Raw genomic sequence first — 17,752 nt, 5'->3', positions numbered from 1 at the left:
TTTGAAGTTTGTGTTTCCTTTTGTCAGTGGGGAGGATTTCAGAGAGGTGGGGGAGCCCCATCATCGAGTGGAGGTCACCCCTGTTCTGTGTCAGTTAGTGAGCCAGGCCTCCCCTAGGAGGTGGGTCAGGTGGCCTGTTTAGCCTGGAGTTGCTTTCGGGGTTCAGTGCCTTTGGAGGAAGAAAGAGGGAAGATGCAGGAAGGGAAAAAAGGTGCCTGTGAAAAAGATGAAGGGACTAAATACAAATTGGCAGTTACAAAGGTCATGGGGATGTCGAGTTCCTCTCTTGACGGCTATGTCATCTTTCCTTCCTCTTGTGTTCACACCCACATGCATCTCCCACAGTTCACGGCACACAGTGAGGCCAGCAAGTAGGACGCATTCTCGTCCAGTCAAGTGCAATAAGACATTTAGTGAACACCTACTATATGCAACACAGCCTGCATAGCTCCCGAGTCCAGCATAAGGAATATAGTCAATAATATTGCGGTCGCTATGTATGGTGCCAGGTAGATGGCTGACCACCATACTGTACACCTGGAACTAATATAATATTGAATGTCAATTGTAATTGAAAAAATCTTTGAAAGCAAAGCAAAATAAATAGTTAAATTTAAAAACGGGGGGAGGATAAAGGTACAATTAAGTGAGCTGGGTGTCCCTCCCTGGGAGGAGCCTGTGTCTGTTTCGATTCTTGCGTCTGGTGCCTGGTCTCCCTTCAATGCGTACAGGTGTTCCACGTGCTTCTCCTCCTTGGCTCTTGCCTCATCTGGCTGAAAGCAGACTTTCCACCTCTCCTCCTGTTCATCGGTCTGTGCAGTCCTCTCCTTGTCTGGAAACACTCCCGGGGAAGCTTAAGAAGGAAAAGAATTTTTCCTTACCAACTCTGTGTTGTTGAGCAAACACTGGTCTCTCCCCGAGCGCGCGGCCAGCAGGAATCCAGCTTCCCCACGGCCCAGGAGGTAGCAACCTGGGGATTGTTTGTTAGCAACTGCTGCGGAGAGCAGACCCAGAACCAGGCCTGTGCCAGGCGCAGGGATGTTTCCCGTAATCCAAAGAGGAACTTCCCCATTAGGTAATACTTAAGCCTGATGGAGTTGATGCCAGCTTTTTTATATTCCTGCTCATGCAAATAGCTTGAGCAGCCATAAATCTGCTGTGTTATCTTTCCTTCCTCATTTCCACACACCCGCACGCATCTCACACACACACAGTTCACGGCACACAGTGGGCCCAGCAGGTGGGATGCATTCTCTTGTCCAGTCAAGTGCAATAAGCTGTTTATTGAACACCTACTGTATGCAAAACAGTCCTCATAGCTTTCGAGTGTGGAGAGATGAGGAAGGCATGGTCCTGCCTCGGAAGCTTAGGGTTTTAATAAAGCTAATTTACTCTGTAGCTAAGCCTAAAATAAGCTTAGCTCACCATCTTGGCATTTTATGAAAGTCATAATTGTTCAATAAATTTAAAATAAAACAAAGGGATCTGAACCAAGTGCGCAGTTCCTTCTCCCGCACCAGTGCCACTCCCCAGAGGAAACCACTGTAAACAGTTTGCATATGTGATCCCAATTTTTCCATCTCCATATAAGTAGATTTAGAGAAACCAAGGCAGAATGGCACTGACGTATTTTGTAGTCTCTGACTCAACAATAAGGACCTCTTTCCATTTTAGCGTCTGCAGATTTGCCTCATTCTTTTTAGAGGCAGAAGAATGTGCGTGTTGTGTCGTACTCAGCCGTTCTCCTCGTTAAGGACCTGCGGTTTTCCCAGCTTGCTGTTATTATAAACAATGCCACACTGAACAATCTAATAACTTTGCTGACGTGTGGTAGAATCTTGCGGGGATAGATTCCTAGAAGTGGGATTTCAGAATCAAATAGTGGAAATATTTACGTGGAATAAATATGGCCACATTTTTTTTTCAGGGGTCGGGGGGGGGGGGGGTGGAATCTGACCATTTTATTTATTTTTAATATATTTTTTATTGTTGATAGTATTACAGATACCTCCCATCCCTCTCCCCTTTGCCTCCCTTCTTCCAGCCCCTACCCACCCCCTTCCCAGGTCTTCATTACCCTATTGTCCATGTCCACTGGCTATGCATATAAGCATATAAATTCTTTGGTTTATCTCTTCTCGTCCCCCCAACCCCACATCAAGGTATGTCAGTCTGTTCCATGCCTCCATGCTTCGGGTCTTATTTTGTTGGTCAATTCATTTTGTTCATTAGATTCCACAAATAAGTGAGATCATGTGATATTTATTTGTCTTTCTCAGTTTGGCTTATTTCAGTGAGCATAATATTTTCCAGGTCCATCCATGTTGTCCCAAAGGGTAAGAGGTCCCTCTTTTTTACAGCTGCATAGTATTCCATAGTGTAAATGTCCCACAGTTTTTTTTACCCATGTATCTACTGATGGGCACTTGGGCTGTTTCCGAATCTTAGCTATTGTAAATAACGCTGTTATGAACATAGGGGTGTGTATATTCTTTCTGGTTGGTGTTTTGGGATTTTTTGGATATATTCCCAGAACTGGGATCACTGAGTCAAACGGAAGTTCCACTCTTTATTTTTTTGAGGAAACGCCATACTGTTTTCCATAGTGGCTGCACCAATTTGCATTCCCATCAGCAGTGTACCAGTGTTTCCTTTTCTCCACGTGCTTGCCAGAACTTGTTTGTTGATTCGTTGATGATAGCCATTCTGACAGGTGTGAGGTGATATCTCATTCTGACAGGTGTGAGGTGGTTTTAATTTGCATTTCTCTGATGATTAGTGACTTTGAGAATTTTTTTCATGTGTCTCTAGATCATTTGTATGTCCTTGTTGGAGAAATGTTTATTCAGGTCTTCAACCCATTTTTTTATTTGGATTGTTTGTCTGTTGTTGAGTTGTACGAGTACTTTATATACTTTGGATATTAACCCCTTATCAGATGTGTCATTGGCAAATATGTTCTCCCATACAGTGGGTTCCCTTTTCCTTTTGATGGTGGTTTCTTTTGCTGTGCAGAAGCTTTTTATTTTGATGTAGTCCCATTTGTTTATTTTCTCCTTAGTTTCCTTTGCCCTAGGAGATGTACCCGTAAACATATTGCTACGTGAGATGGCTGAGATTTTACTGCCTTTGTTCTCCTCTAAGATTTTTATGGTTTCATGCCTTACATGTTAAGTCTTTTATCCATCTTGAGTTTATTTTTTTGTATGGTGTAAGTTGGTGGTTTAGTTTCATCTTTTTGCATGTGTCGGTCCACCTTTCCCAGTGCCATTTGTTGAAGAGACTGTCTTTATTGTATGTTATGGCCTCTTTTGTCAAATATTAATTGACCATAATGGTGTGGGTCAATTTTTGGGGTCTCTGTTCTATTCCATTGGTCTATATGCCTGTTCTTGTGCCAGTACCAGGCTGTTTGGGTTATAATGGCTTTGTATTATGGTTTGATATCTGGTATTGTGATCTCTCCTACTTTGTTCTTCTTTCTCAAGATTGCTGCAGCTATTCGGAGTCTTTTATGGTTCCATGTAAACTTTTAGAGTATTTGTTGCCATATTTTCTTTCTAAAAAACTATCAGGTGCCAGTAGGATATAGTATTTGTAGTATTTGTTTTCCTCTACCCTCCTAACACAGTACTATTAAAAACTTTTTTTTGCCAATCTACTGTGTGAAATACTTTCTTTTATATGCATTTATTAACGAGATTGGGTACTTTCTCATCCACCTAGGAATTGTGTTTCTTCTCTGAGTTGTTATTTATGGCAGTTGCCGATTTTGCTATTCGTGTCTTTCATTATAATTTATAAGAGCTCAATGTGTATTGGGATATTAGTTCTTTGTCCTGTACTGACAATGGTTCCTCTGGTTGTCCATTAACTTTATTTTTTAAAAGTGTTCTTATTGATTTGCAAGAGAGAGGAAGAGAGAGGGAGATACACCAGTGTGAAAGAGAAACATCATTTGGCTGCCTCCTGCATGCCCCCTACTGGGGATCGAGCCCACAACCCAGGCATGTGCCTGACCCAGAATTGAACCAGTGGCCTTTAGGTGCATGGGATGATGCTCAACCACAGAGCAACACCAGCCAGGGCCATTCACTTTAGTTTTCATGACACTTCTGAACCCAAGTAGATTGTTTGCATCTTGAAATAAAGAAAAGAAATAAAGCCATTTTTCCAATGTAAGTCTTTGCTCTATCTGGAATTGTGTTAATAGAAATCTGATGGTACTATTTAAAAAATTTTAATGTTCACAATTGCTAGCTACTTATGCTAGCATCATTTATTGAATGGTTTATTTTCCCCTGCTGATTTGAAATGTTCTCATTCCCATAAGACTTCGGCTTATTTCTATACTAAATCATCCCATTGATTTGCCAGTAAAATATTAATTTTTGTTGCACTCTAAAACTTTTAGTATCCACTGGAGCTAATCTGTTGTGTTCTCTTGGATTTTTCTAACCATTATCCTATGTTTAACCCTCCCAAGTACTTGAGAGTCCTCTCTTGGCCTTTCCCCACCTCCCATCTCCAAAAAGGCTGTTGTGATATGAGAATTGCTTTGGAGTCAGCGATACACAGAGAAATGACCTCTTCTATCCAATAATGTAGTGTTTACCAATTTGTGTATGTTTTGCCTCAAAAGGGCTTAGTTATGTTTATGTAGGTAGTACACATTCCCCTTAACACCTAGATTTAATGTTTCTATAGCTACTATGAATCAGCTTTTCTTCCATTATGTTTCGTAACTGGTAAGTCTGACAAGTTCTCCCCATTTATTTTTATTAAAGAAAATAAAATGTGAAATCTCAAAATAGGCATGTTTGAGCCTGTTTTTGTCACTTTACTGCATATTTGTATTTAATATATTTCTTTTATTATCTTACATTTTTAAAAAAAGTTTCTTCTCCAGCTCTGTTTGGAGATAGAGGTCTACTAGTGTTTTCTAAATTATATAAAACCACTTTTTCTGTTTATCAACCAAAGAAAGAAAACAGTCTATTTACCCCGTCCATGAGAGAGAAAACAGATTAGAGTGTGTACCTGTTCTCTTGCCGTCTACCGGACTTCTCTCCATTTTCATTGGCATTCTGTCTTTTAAAAATAGTACGTGGCTTTTCTTTCAAGAACTATTGTTTTGTCGTCACAGTCAACATATACAGAGATTTGTACGTTTAACGGGACATGTGCCACCTCCTTTCACCCTCGCTTACATTCTTCTCATTGTCATCATGTGAACCACGCTGGGACCTATGTAGGTGAACAGTAACTGGTCTAGTGCCAGGGCTGTACATGGGTTACTCCCAGCCGCGGTGCCGTCGCCCTGGTATGTATCAAAGCCCCATAGTGTCGGCCCTCATCACCAGGGTTCATTGTGTGCGTCTATGGCAGCTGGTGGGCTGGAAATAATAAGGGTGGGGCCGCCGCCTTCACGCTAGCGATGAGTTGTGCTGCTCTTAATAACGTTGAAAGACAGAAACTACAAGCTGGGTCTTGTCTGGCAGCCTGGTGCCTGTCTTGTGCAGGTGCACACTTGGGGTCTGGGTACATGGCAGTTGGGGGAAGGGACCAGGCGCCCCATGAGGGTCATCACAGCATTTGTGAGAAGGCTCCGTTTCCGTGTCGCCTTCGCTCCCTCTGCCTAGCGATCATCCCACTCAGATATTTTTTCCAACAGTGACGACTCTGGAAATAGCAAACTAATTAGTGTGACCAAGTTATACAGGAATAAAACGTGGGTAGAAATAAATGGGTGTTAGAACACTGAAAAGTAGATGTTCTCAGGCCTTTGAAAATAACCCTAGACGAGATGGCTGCTTTCGACAAAAAGCGAACACACATAGTACAGAAGAGAGAAAACGCAACTGTTTTTCTCTGGGGGGGAAAAAAAAGTTTATTGCATATGTAAATCAATAGATATCTTTTATAAAAAAAAAAAGGTTAGAATAAAGATCTCACATTTGTAAAGGCACATATGAAACATTTCACAGCCATGACACGGGCAGTGAGAACATAAACAATAGGCAACTAGGACCAGTATCGAAATAAGACGTTATAAAAACAGATAGGAAACAGTGCAAAAAATACTGTCAAAAGTCAGTTTTATACACCGCATAACTGTGTACAAAACTGCCAAGCATAAGCTTATTTACTGATATAAAAAAGCACATAGAATAGCATGCATAGTTTTATTTAAGGCTTTTAATATTATTAAATTGAGAGGGAGTGTAGAACAAAGTCGAGTTGACATGAACATTGATAAACCACTTCCCCACTTAGGGAATGTCCTATGAACTCCTCACTCCCTCTCTCCCCTTACAAGTCGGTAATAGAGAGACTGGGCTTCCATTTGTAAGGCGGCAACTCAGGATCCCAAGTCCCAACCTGGAATGCATTTCTCACAGCAACAGCCTATCAGGCGGCTACATTTCCAGGTCAGCCCTGGAAAGAATAATAGCCAACCAGCTCTGGCTGACCCAACCCGAGATTTCAGCTGCGCTGGAAGCCAGGCTTCTGTGGGCTGACCCACACACCTTCAGAACCAACTGGTTTCTAAGCTGGGGACGTGTCTCTACATCCTTCGGACTTGAAACCTATTCAGTGTCAAGTGGTTTGGAGGATACCACAATGCACAACATTTTATAAAACACAGACCAAGGAAAGCATCAAAATACTGAACGAAGTCACGGAACAACAGTCCAGTGAAACAAACTAGATAATAAGCCTGTTATCTGAAGCAACACAAGTTACATAAGGTTATAGAGTCAAGAGTCATCTGCATATGTAACCCTTTCTTTTTCCACTTAAGACTCCTCGAAGGAGTGAGCTATTAGAGGAACAAAGGAAACCCCAGGGAACCATCTCTACTGAAGAGGAACCTCACTCCTGAAAGGATCCAGTAGGATTTTGAAGATTCCAAGCAGTGGCAAGAAAGTTCAGCGAAAGGGACCGGCAGTCATATTTTACAACGTTCAAGTTGGGGGGGAAAAATGGCTCTGAATGACAGCTTTCAGCTCTCAGCTGAAGGTAACTAATTAGCTACCCCGCAGTCGCAGTCGAGGGAGGAGGGAGGCCCCTGAGGAGTGCCCAGAACGCCGGGCACCCCGGCCCTGAGAGCCACCTCCCTAAACTCAAAGCAGGATTCCTGAGATTTCAGCAAAACAGCACCACCCCGGCGCACACAGAGACCCCAGGCTGATCTTGGCAGCTTTCTCCTTGAAACCGTGTCAGGTGAGGGGGCGTGTGGGTTTCTCTGGAGGAGGAGGTTGGGGGAGAAGAACGGGGTTAAGGCAGAGAGTGGATGAGCAGCGTGCCCTGCCCCTCCCTGGGTGACAGGTCACACATACGTTTTGTGGAAGTGCCTGGGGAGCCCGGCGCCGCCCCTGACTCTGGCTAGGATGGAGGGAGCATGGGTGCAAGGAGGAAGCTAGAAACAAATGCATCGGACCACACACACCATGTGCCAAGTGCAGCCGCTGGGAACCCATGTAGGTTACCTTGAAAGGAATAGCGGGTGCTGCTGCAATCATCACTGTACCTAGGGCCGGCCATCGAATCCATCCTTGCTTTCATCTCTAGTGCTGAGAGGCGAGGGTGGGGGGTAGGGGGGGGAATCGCCAAGTGGGAAAGAGTGGGTGGGTCGGGCAGCGTCCTGGCTGCTGACAGCTTCCTAGCTGTTTCCATTCAGGTTATTTCCATCTGCCAGATCTTATACTCCTTGAAACGACGTAACGTTTAAAAATTAAAATCCGATTTCCTAATTACACCGTTCGGAGAGGTTTAAGAGTGGTTCTCTATGACCAGATTAAACCATTATGTAGGGGTCACCCTGACAGGGTAGGGGAAGAAATGGTGTGCTGGTGACAGCAGTGGAGAGCAAGCCGAGGTCCGCACAGCCCTGGGTGAGGGAGGTGCTCTTGGGATGAAGAGGGTGACATCACAAGGTAGTCCCCCCAGGCCCCCCAACAAGACAAGGAACAATTGCAGTCACTGTGCTGACACCTCCCAGTTCTGGGGCCCTGATCATAAACACTTGCACAAAGGACAGGAAAGAGGAATGAAGCTGCCCGGGAGCTGCAATGGCTAACCCTGGGAGCCCCGTGGAGGAGCAGAACCACCCCCCTGCTCGTCAGGCTGCCGGGAAAGGATCCGTTACCAGCAGCCAGGGGAGGCGGGATTCCTGAGCAGCAAACGCAGGCACCACCCGAACCCACGGCACCATCGAGCTCTATGCCAACAATGAAGACGCGGTTTAAAACCACAAACAAGGATGAAACCGACGCCAGGGTGGCCGCCTGGCCTTCCCCAGGGAAAGGGAGGTAGGGAGCAGGACAGACGTTCCCGGGTCCGGAAAATGATTTGTGAATGTTCTGATAACTTCAGGGCTGATCTAAACGCCTCCCCCTCCTCTCCCCATCCCTAGCTCCTCTCTGGGCACGCTTAAGGCACTTTCTGGACAGAAGGATCCTGACGGCCCAAAGGGTGGCAGAAGGAGCAGTGACTTCCAAGCAGCTGCTTGTCCAACCCGGGCTGCACTTCAGCTCCAGCCCTGCCGCCTTACAATGCCATGCCCTTGAATGTGCTGTTCGGATGGGAGGGCTGGCGGGAGTGCTGGACAGGAGGACCTGATGTGCATCCTCCCTTTTACGGCACCAAACCGCACAATCCCAGGCTCGTGGGCATTTTTACAGAGAACCCTTTGGTGTGGCCTTGAGAGCAGCTTGCAGCTGTATGAAACCTACCAGACCTGAGGCCCTGAACCGAACGGTCCCCTATACCTGGGCTCCTGAGCATTAAAGAGAAAAAAATCAACATGATATAGATAAATGTTAGTTACATTCAAACAAGTGGTTAGAATGAGATGGAACTTGGAGACATTGTAGAAAAATAGGTCTAGGCAAAGTACCAAAAATTAGGTACAGCGATATAGCGGCAGATTCGGAAATGACCGAAAAATCGGTACAGCGGTCTGATAGGGTGAAGCTGGAAAAGATAAGAAAGGTGGTCTTGTCTGGATAAAAATGCTGACCCACTCGAGTTGATGGGTTGGCCGAATTGGAATGGATACACCTCACATTTCTCCCAGGCACGTTGCTGCTACGTACAACAGATGGTCACGCAGGCCTTTTGCCCCTCCAGGACCTTATAAACAGAGGCAAAGCAGAACCATCCTGCTTTCTCGCTTGGAGCTCAAGGGAAGTGTCAAACACAACTGAGCGCCCTAGCGATTCCCCACCCCACAGGGCCAACCAGTTTGTGAGTCACAGAGCTGTGGGCCACTGGGAAAGGTGTACAGTGTCCGTGGAAAACCCCAACTTCTCCACTTGGAGGTAGTGCTAGATGGGTTGTTGCTTTGCTCACAAAAAAGGAATCACTACCTAAGAGCATGAGAAGTGTCTGATAAAAACCACAGGCAATGATACAAAACAGCAGCAGCACAATCTTTGGTAAAACAAGAGAAAGCTGAATTCCCACCCAGGACCACCCCAAGAGCCCGACAGTGACCGTTGGGTGCCCCTGGAAATGTCCTACAGCTATCCCTGACACTGAGGTGGAATGAAAGATAGAGGAACGTGGGTCTGACCCAATCCCAGTCCTTGAATCTAAGCTCCCTGCACCTGCCTCCTACCCCAAGTGGTTGACTACCTGCCCCAAAAGCATCACTAGACCCGTTTTCCCCGCCAAACACGCAGTGGAAGTCGGAGAGAGATTAGAAAACATTCTGGAGTCAGCTGGAGGCAGCCAGAGACAGCAGCCTCCAGAAGCCAGGACTGTGTGACCTGAGGGGCTGCAGGCAGCACGGGACAAGGGGAGCCTCGAGGCGGACATGGGCCTGGGGGCGGCGAGGGGGCCCTGAGGCGGCTGAGCCCGCGGGGAGGAGCCGTGCCGGCGACCTCAGAGGGCAGCCCCGTGGGGAGAAGTGCTCACTGCGGGGAGTCAGTCAGCTTCTGCGGGAAGATGGCAAGTGGGGGCCTCGGGGCACCTGGGGCGCGGGCTGAGGACCGGCCCCGCTCGGGCTCCGGGTCCTCTGAGCGTTGGGCCCCACTCTGCTGCTCCAGCGGCCGGCCGAGGGGGTGCCTTCTGAGTCAGGTTTTGTTTGTGAGAAAGACTCCTCCGCACAGGCCAGGCCGCCCTCCCTGCAGAGGGCAATGGAGCCCGGCGACTGCTCTACCCTGCGTGGGCCTCGCTCAGAGAGCTGCTCCAGAGCGTTCCCGGCCCAAGGCCTCCGGTGTCGGACCCGGATCCTCCTCAGCCCAAGGGTTGGGCTCAGACAGAAAGTCACCGGCGGGAAGTAAAAGCCATGGACCCGACCACCTGCTGCAGGTCAGGCGTCCACTGGACGTGGGCCCAGGAGGTCATTGTCCTCTGGGCCCTTCAGCCTTCCCCACGGCGGGACGGACACCGGAAATGACGCCAGGGGCGCCATGGAGCTCCAGGTCTGTGGTGCCAGGAGCGTCCTCTTGGGACCCAGAGTGTCACAAGCCCAAGGTTCCTCACGGAGCTGCACCTGCTCATTTGTCCATCAGACATCAGGTCTCTGCAGATCTGTGTGTAAGTCCCGCCGGAATTACTGTGTGTGCTCACATAACTTCAGCAACATGGATGATTCTCTCTTTGGGAGAAACCAAGATGGCAGCATAGGTAAACACCTAAACTGCTGCTTCACACAACAGTATCAAAACTACAACTAAAAGACAAAACGGACACCATCCAGAACCACAGGAAAGCTGGCTGAGTGGAAATTCTACAACCAAAAGAAAAGAGGAAAGCACACTGAGACTCAGAGGAGATGCAAAAGGCTGAGGTACGGAGACGCGCACGCGGAGAGAACGGGCGACTGTGTGCACGGGCGGCTGAGTGCGCGGCTGGCTTTCTAAAGCGGTAGGGAGACAGGGGCTCCCAACTGTGAACTCCAGTTCCGGGCGAGTTTCTGGGTACCCCGACTCATTCAGGGAGAATCTGGACTGCCTGGCAGCGGTCCAAACTTGAGGGCGGCTTTCTCTCAGAGGTGCTTGCAGCGATTACCAAGGTACACTGAGACCCAGGGGCTGTCTGCTCCACCCTGAAACTCTGCCCCATCCAAGCTGAGCACAGAGGCTTTTGCATTTTTCAAGTCTTGTCTCATAAGAGTGTCTCCAGCACAGAAGTTCTTCCAGCATAGACACAGCTGATCCTCACAGCCAGCTGGCCTGGAGGTCAACTCCTCCCAGTGATACCAACAACAATCAAGACTTAACTACAAAAAGGCACACAGTCCACAAAGGGGTGCACCAAGAGTGTCCACCTCAGGTAACTGGGGAGGCTGAGCCACTATGCCCTATAGGACACCTGGCACACAAAACGACTCTACCAGCTCAGGGAAGCAGCGAAAATGTGGAGACAAAGAAAAAGATCACAAATGAAAGAAATGGAGGAAAGCAAATGACTAGATATAGAATTCAAAACCACAGTTATAAGGTTTTTCAAGAATTTCCTAGAAAATGCCGATAAATTTAGCTAGACCCTTGAAGATATGAAAAAGGACCAACTAGAAATTAAACATACACTGACTGAAATAAAAAATATCATAAAGCGACCTAACAGCAGACTAGAGGACCACAAGAATCAAGTCAAAGATTTGAAATACAAAGAAGCAAAAAACACTCAGCCAGGAAAGCAAAAAGAAAAAGAATCCAAAAATTTGAAGATAGTGTAAGGAGCCTCTGGGACAACTTCAAGCATACCAACATCCAAATTATGGGGGTGCCAGAAGAAGAGAGAGAGCAAGATACTGAAAACCTATTTGAAGAAATTATGACCGAAAACTTCCCCCACCTGGTTAAAGAAATAGACTTACAAGTCAAGGAAGCACACAGAACCCCAAACAAAAGGAATGCAAAGAGGACCACACCAAGACACATCATAATTAAAATGCCAAGAGCAAAAGACAAAGAGAGAATATTAAAAGCAGCAAGAGAAAAACAGTTCCCTACAAGGGAGCACCCATACGATTGTCAGCTGATTTCTCAACAGAAACTATACAGGCCAGAAGGGAGTGGCAAGAAATATTCAAAGTGATGAATAGCAAGAACCTACAACCAAGATTACCCAGCAAAGCTATCATTCAAAATTGAAGGTCAGATAAAGAGCTTCACATATAAGAAAATGCTAAAGGAGTTCATCACCACCAAACCAGTATTATATGAAATGCTGAAAGGTATTCTTTAATAAGAGGAAGAAGAAGAAAAAGGTAAAGAGAAAAATTATGAATAACAAATACATGTCTATCAACAAGTGAATCTAAAAATCAAGTGAATAAAAAATCCGATGAACAGAATAAACTGGTGAATATAATAGAATCAGGGGCATAGAAAGGGAGTGGACTGACAATTCTCGGGGGGTGTGGGAAGAGACTGGACAAAAAGCATACACCTATGGATGAGGACAGTTGGGGGAGGTAAGGGTAGAGGATGGGGTTGGAACTGGGTCGAGGGGAGCTATTCGGGGGGGAAAAGGGGGAACAATTGTAATAATCTGAACAATAAAGATTTATTAAATTTAAAAAAAAGAAAAGAAAACATTCTGTGCTCTGACAGGCCACCTTCGGGGGTCGCATATCACGTTCCCTAACCACTGGGCTGAGGACAGCTAATACTGATGGCACAGCCAGGAAAGACAGCAGCGGAAAAACCCAGGGTGACGCCCCTGATGGCCAAGCCCGCCCATCAGAATCAACATGTACTGACATCTCTGCAGTAACTCCCAAGCCCCACGAGATGGCCCACTCACCGAGTGAGGCAGCAATCACCAGAGCAAGACGGTGCGTCCGCACAGGGCCACGCTGCCCACAGCACAGGCCTCCGTGAGCTACAGCACTTGTTTGAAAAAACGCCATCTTTTTGTGTGTTGGGAGCTATACTGTGTTGGGGGAAGAAACACACTACAGATTAGGTTGATCCATGTAAGTAAAATATGGTCCAACTATTGGAAATTTCATATGGGTCCTGTAGTAAGCTGGGAAAGATAAGAAAAGGAAGCAACTGGAGAAAAACGCTGACCTGCCGTTACCCACTGGAGCTTATAACTGAACCACAGAAGCTGAGGGCAAACAGGATGAAGGTGAGGTGAGCACTGGGCGAGCCCATGGTTAAATCTCAGAGAACAGCCCACAAGGAAGGAGCCGACGGACAAGTGACTCCCTAGGCAAACAAGGACATTGATTACAGTTAAAAATGTAGTTCCTCTTCTCAGTCTAGGAACACAAAAAAGTATGAAAGTGAAATTACCTGTATTTGGGCTCCTCGGAAGTCTATTACTCCAAGTATTCCATGTGGAGAAGTTTTCCCCTCCCCTGATCTTACTGCTCCCCTCCAACGGAGGGGAGCAGCTCATTCCTCTTTGTTCTCCTACGAAGAAATCAATGTGCGCTACTTCCTGTCCAGGGAAAGAGGTGTCAGTAAATAGAAATGCTACTGAAAGGTGGTGTCTCCTTGGAGAAACCAATGAAGCTCACGGGCTCAGCTCAGCTCCAGGATGAAGACATCAAACTCCTCCCCCACAATCCAGCGACCGTACTGAACAAAGACAAACACGGGGCCAAGGCATCCAAATGAGTGTGGATTAAAAAAACAAAACATGTCACCTGGAGAACTTCAGAACCAGAGGCCTGGATGTGTTTGAGGGCTTGGTGTTGAGAAATTTTTTTAATTTTCTCTTTTCAAACCCAAACCACAGCAACAGACTCCAACAGCCCCGGCTTCAGACTTGGTACATCATCAGGAACTCATTCCAAATGCTCTAACTAGATAACTAATTTAATACACTTTGCTTCAAGGTTTATTCCTTGGCAGGCGTCCCAGATACAAAGCATCTCTGGGCAATGATTATGCAGATGCCACTGAAAGAACTTTAAGTGGCGGCCGCTAATTGAACAGGAGAGGGGCTGGCATTTGCTGGGAGAGGTGAAAAGGAATGCAAAATGTGCTGAAGGACCCAAAGCACTTGTTTTTCAAAAGGAAAGATGGGGCATAACGTTCAATGTTTGCCTTTGGGTTTCAACATAAACTTTGGCTAGGAAGCTGGATATTAAACCCATTTATTTCCTGCATTCATGAATACTCCTGGAGCACAAGGTGGCAACCGTGGACAGGTTGAAGAGGGGACCATAAGTGATGAGCTCAAAGAGACAGCAGATCTACGGGCTGCCCACACGAGACCTGTCAATGGCGCCCACGCTGGGGCCCATGAGATGAAAGAGACATACTGACAGTTCATCAAACAATAAAGCAGGAAATTGCAGACCCACTGTTCAGACATCCAAGGATGGACTATATCTAAGGAAAGGAAACCAATACCTCTCTGCCTGTTGATGATCCAAGTCCTGAGCGCCTGAGTGAGGGCTGTGAGCTCTGTTCCGCTGAAAATACATGGCATGCTAATGGCTTTCTTTTTCAGAATCTAGACCAAAATCCCGGAACCTATAGAGCTCAGCTGAAGTTATTAGACTCCTAGACTGATTCTTTAGACCTTGGGGTAGAAGACAGAAGGCCCTCCATCACCAGAGACTCTTGAATCTAAAGAAGAGAAAAATCATACCATCTGGCCAGATGTGAAACTGAGTTGATTCCTATGCCAAAGCAGTTCATGGGGACCTGCATCCACACCCATCCGTTGGTGTGTGGTGACCGAAGTTACAGAGGCACACTCTTCTTCCTGGTTGATTTGAGGCCTTCTTTCCTTGTATTTCCAGCCCAGGAATAGACAAAGAAGAAAATAAAAGCAGCAGTGGAAGAAGGCATGGCAGAATACCACAGTGATCAATTCAGAGAACAAAACAAATTTAAAAGTTACATTCAAGAAAAACTAGAGAAGACAATCCCCCCAAATTCAGCAAGATGGAAAGTGCGTGGACTATCTGTGTACTAACCTAAGAAGTTCCGAAGCACAGGGGCCAGTGCAGGCCCAGGAAGAGACAAAGTGGGGACCGAGCTTCACTGAAGGCAGCGTTGACAGCACAAATGACCAGAGTGGGTTGTATGGAGAAAGGAGGGACCCCCACAGGGCTCTGTGCGTGATGAACTCCACCAAGTTCATCATGGGGGCCAGGCCTACGATGATAGAGCCCCGAGCGGGCCGAGTTCTACTCTTACAGACCAAAGTCTGGAGACGGCATTAGCACAGTGGGGTCACACTTGGTGTGGCTCCTGGCCAGGACCCCTGCTGAGAGTCAGCGCCCCCGCCCCGCCATAAATCAGCATTCTCAACTGTCTCCTTTATAACCTTTCCGATGACTTGGTGGCTCATGGACAGACAGAACACCCCCAGCACCTTGACCTTCAGGCCCCTGTCCAGCACACCCATCCTAAATAAACATAAGATCAAGGGCCTTCCTGTCTCCTCTCTCTTCTCACTCTGGTCCATTAGCTTCTCTCAATCAGGCAAGAGGCCGAGCTGCACAGATGGCCTGGCCCAGGGCCTCCAAGGCCACCAGCCTGGCACCCACCGAGCAAATGAGGAGAAGCTGCAAATACTGAGGGTGCAGCCCCCGGCGAGGAAACACAACCTCCAGAGCCCAGATCAATGGGTGGTCGAGAAAGATGCAAACAAAGCTCCCCATTCAGCCTGGGCAAGGATTACTGCACCGTAAATGCAGCCTTTCCACTAGCTGCTCCGGCTGTCACTCAAGGTTGGAGGAGGGACTGGGGGAAGACTACTGAGAATGAGGACAGAAGGAAGAAGGGAGGAATCTGTCCATCAAGGCTCCCGAGCCCAAAATATAAGAGAAGAGCGTTTCTTTTCCTTCAGAAAAAAGGGGATTGGCCCTAATCTTTACATTTTAGGATACATTCATTTTCTTGCCATCTTTGATTTGGACATGAGCAATTAAGCTGATGAATTTCAGGGTTGGTTACCCATCTGGCTGCAACTTCACCAGAGATGTGTTCCCTTCTGCCTCTGTCCCCCAAATGACCCACCAGGCGACCTTTTCCTACCAACATGTTACAATGCAGATCAGTCAAAATGTGGTTCCAATGAAAAGCACTACATTACCGTGAAAACTGCAATTACAATGATTCACACACGTTATTCCAAAGGGGGGAAAAAATAAATTATCTCATATAAAATAATACATGATGTTTATGAAGAATCTTGGCTCCCGTGATGAGGGAGCCCGTGTCCTGCCGGCTCCAGCCATCTGTGCCCCGCTGGGGGAGCAGGCTGCGTCTGGAGGTGCCTCCCCATCTGCCAGATGGAGCTGGGTCCCTCTTCCCAGGGGCTGGGTCCGGGGGTTAAATGAGTCTGGAGTTTTGGAGGAACTGAATGAGGACCTGGTAGACAAACTTGTACTGAGCGATGGTCTGGATCATGAACATCCTTTGCTCCCGGAGGAGTCTCAGCATCATGGGCACTTCCACTTTCTGCAAGAGAAAAAGCACAAGGTCCTGAGAGGGGGGGCTTCCCCTGGGTAGCTCCTCATTCCTTCGTCCACGAAGCATTCCCTCACTGTCCATGCGCAGGTACAGGAGACAGCAAAGGACTCAGCTCCCTGTAGATCTTCCCAATCAAAGACTTGATACCAGCAGTTGGAGAACCTGGTTGGCATGTGCCACTGATGTGCTATTGTATTTTACTTTTAATATGTTTTTATTGACTTCAAAGAGAGGAAGGAAGAGGGAGAGAGAGAGAGATGGAAACATCAAGGATGAGAGAGAATCATTGATCGGCTGCCTCCTGCACAACACCCCATATTGGGGAATGAGCCTACAACCCGGGCATGTGCCCTGACTGGGAATAGAACTGTGAACTCCTGGTTCATAGGTCAACGCTCAACCACTGAGCCACACTGGCCAGGGATGTGCTATTTAAAATACAGACCAGTGTGTTAGAGAATACAGAGAGGCTGGAGTTAAACCCGACTGTTATCCTCAACTCTATCGTGGCCCAACGGTAGGATTTATGCCATCTCTTGATCTTGGTTTCTTCACCTGTAGATAAGGATAATGGTGCTTTCCTCCACTCAGATGCCCACTTCCAATGGCACAGTGGCCCTGCCCAGGTTAGTGACTGACATGGGGTAGAAGCTCCTGGATCACATAAAGTACCCACCTCCTGGATCATAATAAAGACATGCATGTAAAGCACTGAGCACAATGTCTGCACACAGTTCTTAAAGACCACACATGATCGTTTTATAATGTTATGAAATGAACCATCACCTGCTGAAGCACCAAGCACCACTCTACTTCCTAGGTGTGGGATATGGACCCATTCCTCCTTCATTACCTGTGTTACACAAGGGTGCGAATAAGACCCTTCCCACAGAGTTAACTGTAAAGGCTTCTCGAGTTGGGAAAACTGTTAGAATAGTGCCGGCACATGTAAACACGAAATACAGGTTAGCTGTTGTTATTGCGTTTTCATTGTTGTCATCATCATCACCATCACCTCCACTTCCATCTCTGCCACCACCATCACCATCATACTACCTCCACCACCACCCCCTCCACCACCTCCACTTACATCCCAACCAGCACCACCACCACCATCTCAAGAGCCTGTGAGACTCAGCCCCAAGGACAGATTATCTGATAAGGTGCAGTTTGGAGATAAGACAAAGAAGGGTCCCTTGGTCCTCAAGGTAAGAGTCCCCGTTGCCTTGAAGATTCACTCTCACAGGCTCTGAGGTCCACTGGCCCTAACCCGAGGAATTATGAGGCAGCTGATGCTTGCTCAGTCTTGCCTGGAAGGCATTTTCTCCTCCCTACTCTCTGAAGGA

The 17,752-nt window shown here is 47.0% G+C and overlaps 1 protein-coding gene across 3 annotated transcripts in view; it reads right to left on the bottom strand.

The window, feature by feature from the left end:
* Positions 1–5,874: 5,874 nt before the first annotated feature.
* PTPN14 (protein tyrosine phosphatase non-receptor type 14) overlaps positions 5,875–17,752 on the bottom strand; it is a 155,345-nt gene continuing 143,467 nt past the window's right edge. For all 3 annotated transcript variants that reach the window (XM_079761911.1, XM_079761912.1, XM_079761913.1), the window contains one exon: positions 5,875–16,394. In XM_079761911.1, the coding sequence (XP_079618037.1) occupies positions 16,266–16,394 (129 nt within the window). In that variant the 3' untranslated portion in view covers positions 5,875–16,265. The remainder of the gene's footprint in view (positions 16,395–17,752) is intronic.

Source organism: Cnephaeus nilssonii (genome assembly GCF_951640355.1).
Source record: "Cnephaeus nilssonii genome assembly, chromosome: 21".
Lineage (NCBI taxonomy): Eukaryota > Metazoa > Chordata > Mammalia > Chiroptera > Vespertilionidae > Cnephaeus > Cnephaeus nilssonii.
The sequence above is the reverse complement of the archived record's forward strand: the minus strand, read 5'-3'. Positions and strand labels throughout refer to the sequence as shown.